The sequence below is a fragment of the Phaethon lepturus genome, unplaced genomic scaffold, assembly GCF_000687285.1.
Source record: "Phaethon lepturus isolate BGI_N335 unplaced genomic scaffold, ASM68728v1 scaffold31116, whole genome shotgun sequence".
Lineage (NCBI taxonomy): Eukaryota > Metazoa > Chordata > Aves > Phaethontiformes > Phaethontidae > Phaethon > Phaethon lepturus.
In genome coordinates, this window is record NW_010547415.1 from 59137 (window position 1) to 67252 (window position 8116).

Here is an 8116-nt window from a genome sequence, read left to right on the forward strand (position 1 = left end):
CGTATTGTTTTAACATAATGTAACAAATGTTGTGGGTTAGGGAAACTACGCCAGAATAGTGACTATCTGTGCAATCCATGTACATGCACGTGCACATTACTGTCATAACTATATGCATGACATAATCCCCTGGGGAATACGATAGAACAGCCTGTTCTTGACATGTGTCAGAAGCTATTTTCTGATTATTAAATGGGGGAAAAAAAGAAGCTAGAGGAGATGTTCTTCTAGATTTGAGTCCAACCCAGGAGAAGTGGAGGCAACTGAAATGGAAGGCACCGTGACAGACGGCTAGGGAAGGCAGGAGAAGAGCAAAGCAATTTGAAGAAAGCAGACCTCTACAGGTAGAGACTTGGGAGGCAAGTCATAGAGGGGGGATAAAAAGGGTATTTTGAGAAGAAAGAAATACCACTATAAGGGCACAACAGCAAACTCAAGGAGGAAATAAAGTCCCCTAAAAGAGAGAACTTGACTAAATCAACAGAGGCAAATACGATTTCTACTTCCAGTGTATCAAAATACAAGTGAATAGGCACAAGCGGAGGGGTGGGGTGCAGTGGGGACAGGGGAGCGGCACGGCCCATCAGCAAGACCAGTAAGCTATGACTAGTAAGAGATAAAAATGTTACAGAAGTCTATTACTAGCACAGCAGAGAAGGGAAGGAGCTGGTCCATTACTCACTGGGGAGGGAAAGTAATCAACAGATGATGCTGAGATGTGTTAAATGCATTTGTGCTTCAAGCCTCGCTAAAAAGGAGAACTACCAAGAGCCATCTAGTCACAAGGAAAATGAGCAGGAAAAGGACTTGCATCCAGTCGAGGAGAAAAAAAGAGACAACTGGTTCCTGAGATGGCTTTACCCCGTTCTTTAGGTACTTCAGGATGTCTATATTCAGCTTCAGCTGATTTGAAACCATCTACCTTGCCTCACCTGCTTACAGCTTTTCTTCTTTCCTGGCCGGTACTTGTGGGAACAGCCTGACATGTCTTTTCTAGCAGGAGCTGGAGCATTTTAGAAGTTTACCTGCATCCCTGTTACTCCCTCCCAGCACTTGTCCTGAACTATTTGCTTCTGCCTGTGTTTTCTTTTGGAAAGAGTTACGTGACTGGCTCCGGATGAGGATATGGAACGTTTTGGAACACAGATCAAGTTTTCTTAAAACCAGAATTATAAATAGATAGATAGATAGATAAATACTGCTTGATAAATTATATTCAACAAACCAGGTCTCTTGACAGCCCTATTCCGGCTAGGGACAACTTTAAAGTGCGCAACTGGCTACTACATGGGAAATTTTCCTACCTGTGACCTTATCTTCAGTGCAGGTCCGAGTTTCAGCCCCATATTGTTCAGTAAGTGCTCTTCTGTCAGGAGGGGCAGGGTCTCACCATCTATAGCCTGTTCTCGGAATACCTGGAAGAAACCAGAACACGGGTCCAGGCTTAGAAATGCCAGTGATGTATCTGATGCGCTCGTCTTGCCACCGCACAGAAGGGTGCCGTAGAAAAGGTAGACTCTAAGAGTCCCCAGTGATGAAGTAGGCCCGTATTAACACGAGAGGTATATACAATCCTGTATCCACAGCTAGGAGCTGACACGTAAAAGGAGACACATGGGAATGTGAATTAGGGCTGGTTGGGCCAGTTTAGATAAAGCAATATATTTTTTTCTTTTTTTTTTTTTTTTTAATTTTGGGATGGGACGTGAAGTTTTTTCTCCGGGAACATCCCCAGATTTAGCAATCAAAACAGCTGACCTAAGTGCAACATCATGAGTAAGCCCAGCTGATAGCGTATGATAGCAGATTTGAGAAAGAAGAGTGACATGCTCAGGGGCCCTATCCCAACTCCAAAAAAGGCAGAAGACATAAGAGAAAAGGTAAGAATCTTAATTTTGGCAAATCCTAGGTCACTCACACTTGTGTGGATATTTGGAAAAAGTTGGCCCAGTAGACTTCAAAAGTATTTGCAGTCTTCAGTGAGGCATATGCAATTGAAAAGGAGGAACTCGCTTGTTCATGCATTTCCTTCTCAAAGCTGCTAATTTCCAAAACAGTCTCCAGGCAAAATACATAAAGAGATCTGTGGAGCACATTCTGCAGGTTAGATGGATTCATGTGCAACACTCAGTTTTGCACTTTTTTTTCCTTTTCCTCTCTCCTCCTTTGCCTATTGTATATTAGAACCATTCCTAGAACATGCGAGCAGCCTGGAGAATGCAGTCCATCGTGCTGTTCGGCAGCGACTCCGGATACTCGGAACACCAACTGGGATCAGGGAGGATGAGCCTTCCTCACCGGTCTGTTTTTAGCACTAGGCCCTTTCTTTTTCCCCCAACGCTTCCAGCAACATGGAATAATAAATATTGCAGTGGCACTGCACTGACCGAGGTAGCCAGCCGGTACCACTAAACTTGGCATGATCCTACGGAGTCAACTGCACTGGCCTTTCAGCCGGATTCCATTAACAACAGAGCAAGTCTCTTGCCCCTCTCCCTGTCAGCTGAGTGAAGCAGGACCTGGTGATGGCCATAGGTATAATCACAGAAATGACAGCAGGGCTAGCACAGTCTTACAAAATCAGAGTTTCATATGAGCACATTCTAACACACCCAGCCATGCAAAACTGTACCATTTTAACATGTTCAGAAAAAAATACTTTGTTTTGCCTCTATTTCAAATGACAGGGTCATGCAAGAGTTTTCCACCTAATACGTACTGTGCTATAAAGGTTACGGTCTGGATTCGTGTCTTACTGCTCCATTCTTCATGTACAGAGCAGGGCTATGCTTACACCAGTGTCCCCTGGATGCTTATTCTGGACATACAGGCTCAATACGTCAAGAGTAAACTGCCATCATTTGGTAATTTAGCCAGCAGGTTCCCCTTGGTTCTGGGCGATGTCAGTCAGATGCCTCTTTTTTCTTTCTAAACCACACCTCCACTCCATAGCGGTTTGTTCACACCCCAGCTCATACTGGATGCTCGCCCAACTGAACTGTGGGGCCCGATCCTGCTGTCTCTCCACGCAGTGGCTTATGCACAGCATTATTATCACTAAACACTACGGCAAGGGCGGGGGGCGGTTCAATTTACTTTAATGGCTTCCTTTTCAGCAGCAGACTGTAGCCCAGAGCCATCCCTTTGGAGAGTGGCAGTGGCTGTTAGAGCCAAGGCAGCTGAGCTGTTGCAAGTGTTTTTTATTGCTGGACTCCACCAGCAAAGCTGCTCATGACTGCAGCATGTGTTTCTGCTCTTTGACCTAGCAAAACTTAGCATACCGATTTCTTTTCCTTCCTCTGAAGCCAATGTGGCTGGGAGCCAAAAGCCTCCCTTTGCCTGGCACTAAAAGCCTCCACAAAGAGCCTTAAACTCAAGAGAAGCATCCCCCTTGGGTGTCCCACAGGTCTTGATCCACTGCAGGGACAAAGCTGAATATTGTCAAGGGCTGAAATCAGGAATGGCAACTTTTGTTTTTGCTAAAGTTTTCTTGTTTGTCTGAAACATGTTTCTAAATGCACAACATACCACCAAACTCTTGCTGGGTTTTCCTGGCAGGAGAAGCCTGCAGACCAGTGCCAGACCTCCCCGGCAGCTGTGGTTTTGGAGGAGAGAACACAGACAGCTCTGCAGTTTAGAGCCACAGAGCTGGGTCGCCCTTGAACACTGGCATTTTCACATAGTAAAAAAATGTGTTAAGCATATAACCATAGTGCATAAAAACGCATCATCCCTTAAGCCATGCACCCTGTACATAATGCAACATAGCAAGGCCACGACAGGAGGCTGTTTACAGCAGCTCCCATTATCGTAAAACATTTTGTTTGCAACGCTCTGAGAAGATTGCTGAACCTTTGTCTGGGCAAGGTATTGATTTCTTCCCCACCGGTATACCAGGAGCTGGTATGGGAGGTGCAAACGGATGATCCTTCTGCAAGGTGGTTGTGTTAAAGATTTCTGCACATTTCCTACTGGCCTAATTCAGAAGCTTCCAGGCAACTCTGAACTTCATTCCCCAACACAGGAATGCAGACAAACTGCAACGCCACCAGTGCAACAGCACACTGTTGGGGAGGGGGTGGGGAACAGAGAACGCGAGTAGCTGTGTGTTTTGGTCTTAGAGCCTTTTGCTTGAGCTCTCTTCAACACATGCTGCAGCCCACACGTGTACAACTCCTGAACCCATCACCCATCCCCTTATCATCCTCACTAAACCCAGCTCCTGCACTCCCCTCTACTGCTGCTTCTCCCTCCCATAAACACCCATCCATCCGCCAGCTTTTTTTAACCAGTGTCTTTTCCCTCCCTCTCTCCATAATCAGAAACTGACCCGTCTCTCTTCCACACACCCAGTCACCCTGATCCACTCCCAAGCACAACCCAAATCTCTGTCATTCCTCTTGGGGAATGTTACATGTACCCCATCTCCGTAACAAGCATTCACTTTCCCAAATACTGCCTCTCCCATGCACGCACAGCTGTTTGCTCCAAAGAGCACTGGTTTTGCAGGGGGTTTTAACAAAGCTTTAAAAAGTTTTTTTTTTTGTGATGGGATTAGCATCACGGTTAGGGGGCAAGGAAGGACAGACTTTAGATTGAAAGCGCATTATCCTGTCACCTGAGCAAGAAGGGGGAGGTGTGGGGCAATTCCCAGTTTCCGCTTCCCCAGTCCCTCTGGAGGGATGCAAAAGCACGCACCTTTCTCCACGGCACACTACTAAATCAGCACACCCTGAAGGGAATCACTTCCCCAGAGCCAGGCATACACACTGCTTTCCCAGCAGGCGGTCCCCGCAGAAGCCGGGGTGCTGTGCTTTACCTTTCTCAAAATGGCTGGGGGCGAGCCTAAGTTCTGGGAGAGGACGCTTGCCTAACGCAGCGAACCGAGGGAGAGACAGCCCTGGCCAAAGAGGGGGAGGAGGCAGATTTTTAGAAATCAGATTTCAGCCAGCCTGGATGTCAAAGGACAGCTTTGCACTCCTTAGCTGTCAGTCAGGGAAACTCCTCTCTTGAAGCGGCATGTCCGGAAAGCTCGACTCCTGCTCTCCTTTCTCCCTTTCAAGGCCTGTTCTCAGCCTAGGATGTCTGTCTGCTGAAAGGCTGGATTGTCTGAACTTTGGCCCTTTGCCTCCCTATCTCTGCTACTTTCAGTCCCTCCCTTCTAAGCACACTATATCCTCTTTACAAGGCTGTCCCAGACAGCTCAGGAATCTGTGCCTTCGCAGTTGGTGCGTTCTCTCAATGGTGCATTCATAATGGACTCCAGCAGATGCGGAAGCCAAAAACACAGGGTTGTTTTCTGTATTGCACCTCACGACCTCACACTGAGCAGGCTTTATGAAGCCCCCAGTACTGACAGATATTTCAACTCTGCTATAATGAGCTTAAAAATCAGTCGCCATCACTCTACAGTGTAAGCATGGAGGTTACTTCCATGCTTGTGCAGGCAGGGTCTCTCGCAGCCCTGCTCTGCCCCCGCAACGCTCTGGGCGCAGCAAGAGAACGCAGCACCTTCTGCCAGGCTGGCTGGCACCACGAGCTGCCCACCCCGACCTAGGGACTACCTGACCACCCATCCCACAGTGCAGCTGCTCCACACAAAGCCAGCACTGTGTTCAGCTCTGCGATAGAGCACAGGCAGCCTCCAAAAGCACGAGCTGGACAGTGAGAGAGACGTAACACTAAGAGCCACTAACCATGACCAACCCTGCAACTCAGATGCTCGCTCCTAACCTACTCCCATTTTCTCCCACTGGACTCTCTCCTTATTGCTATCTGTCTGCAAGGCCCATCACACACCTTCTCAGGGTCTCCGCTGGCAGCAAGTAGCTACTTAGCAATCCAATAGAAAACAAAACAAAACAAAAAACCTTCAGGCCCTGCAGGGCTCCGAGTTACGCCTTCTCCTAGGATGGACAGTGCAATTAAAATAGGCACAGATGGGAGGGAAAGAATAGGGACTTGCAGGGAGGACGTGATGGTCTTGAGGCTGTTAAGAGATTTACCTGAGTGTACTCAGTGCAGCCAGACAAGTTGGACACAAAGCTGCATACATCCTCCACCGTCCATTTGCTGATGTCTTCCAGCGCAGGGCTTTCCTCACCATCCAGAAACAGACCTCCCATGGTGCCTGGATTGTTTGGAGTTGGGGGAGTAGGAAGGAGGGGAGGAGAAAGAAACATAAATCATTAAAATCCCACACGGACAACAACTAGCCTGCAATCTGAATATTTTTCTCTAGCCACACATTCATCTTTAATGACCTGTCAATTAAAGCACTGGGCAGGGTCAATTCATAGGCCTCTTCCTCCTGGAGGTCCGCAGCTTAGAAAGGGGGGCAGGGGAAAGGAAAAATCCTAGCTAATGCATTTCATGTGTTTAACGTTCTTCAGCTGCAGGGAAGAAAGGGGGGGAGGGGAGAGAAAAGAAAAAACCCTGGAGGAGTGTTTCTCCACATGCACCGCAAAGCGGAAAACTCTGACTGCCCTGTGGGTTTCTTTCCCCCAACGCTTCTCCTGGCTACGTGCTCCGAATGACAACAGGCTCCAGCACCTCTCCCTGGTGGCCCGCTGCCTTGCTGGAGCGTGAATCACTGGAGAACGCCTCGCTCCTTCAAAGCGTTCATTTTCAATCCACCCCAGCCTGAAATATCCATCAGATCGGTCCGCCCCACCACAGCCGCTGCCCCAGAATACACTGCCCTCCACTCCACCGCAGGAGCCGGGCATCTCTCCTGGCCCGGTATCTGATGGGTGACGGGATGACCCCTGCCAGCCCCCACGACACCCTGAAGACAGCACAGCTCAGTTCAAGCCGATATGTCAATTCTCCGAAACGCAACAGCGGGTCAGGTCGCAGGCCTGTCAGCAGAGACGAAGGTGATGGGCTCCAAAAGGGTGGAAGAGAGCCCCCCCGCCGCCCTGCGTCGCCGGTGCCTGACAGCACGGGACGTGCATGCGGGGAGAAAACCGGACTGGAGCCGAGAGAGGAGCTGGAGGAGAGGCACAGAGAATAAGAAATGGCAAGAGAAACGCCAGCCAGGTCGCTCATATCTACTGTAGCACGTAAAAGGAAAAACGCAGAAACAAGTAATGAAGAAACCTAGTTCCAGGAAACACCACTTTGTGGGGGGAAAAGGCATTATTAACCTGTGGAACTCACTGCTGCATGATATCATCGAGACCAAGAGATCAAGAGGGACGTTTATAGGGATGTGAACATCCACGATTACAGTGGGTAGAGAAAGAGCTTACGAGGGGAATAAACTGTTCTGCTTCAGGGTGCGAAGCAACAAATTACCAGGAAAAAATATTTCTCCCAGGGGTCTATCATGACAAAATTATCTGTTCTGTAGGCTTAAGGTTTTTCCCTGAGGCATTTGATCAGCACCATGGACGTAACCCCTTGCTGTGACTCCCTTGCTCCTGTCCACAGCAGGTCAGATAGCACTGCTACAAGCAAAGACAAGAATAAAGAGGGATGCAACAAAATCAAGGCGGGGAGCACAAGCCCAGAGAACGAGCAGCGACCAGCTCCCTGGGGGAACGCACCAGGACAGAGGAAAGAGGCACAGAACGAGGCGCAGAACGAGCAAACAGCAAAGCCACACGCCGGGTCTCCACTAGCTAGTTGGCAAAGCCACCAGCACAGTCCGAGGTTACGGGAAAAGGACAGGATTTACAAAGGAAGTTATCATACCAATAAGATGCTTTTAAAACAACATAAGTCTGAACAAGCAGCAGTCAGACACTATGTAATCATTTCCACTACATTTCCGCTCCCAACTTCCCGCTTCCCTTCCCAGCCTTGCCCTCCGCACTGTTCCTGTAGCTGCACCACCACTTCCCCTCCAGCCGCACCGCCTCCACCCAGGGATGGAGACGGCCATGCCCTCTGCAGCCCACACCCCCACCGGGTAGTCGATGTGCATCTCCCAGTGCAGCAACGACACAGGGACATCAGCCTCCCGGGCAGAGCGCGCCAGCCGCTGCTGGCAACGCCCCTAGCCAACGGGGATGAGTCCGTGTTTCTCCTTACACGCACGGGCCAGTGCAAACAGGCGAGTGCCAACTCCAGTGCCGGAACGTCTTGGCTGGAGCCGTAGGGAGAGACGGGA

General features: G+C 49.2%; 1 protein-coding gene across 1 annotated transcript in view; it reads right to left on the minus strand.

Moving 5' to 3' along the window:
• The window catches only part of SAMD11 (sterile alpha motif domain containing 11), a 17379-nt gene that overhangs the window by 2102 nt on the left and 7161 nt on the right, over window positions 1-8116 (minus strand). Inside the window, exons 5-6 of the mRNA XM_010289645.1 lie at window positions 6006-6130; window positions 1305-1415 (exon numbers count right to left, since the gene is read on the minus strand). Of these exons, the coding sequence (XP_010287947.1) occupies window positions 1305-1415; window positions 6006-6130 (236 nt within the window). The remainder of the gene's footprint in view (window positions 1-1304; window positions 1416-6005; window positions 6131-8116) is intronic.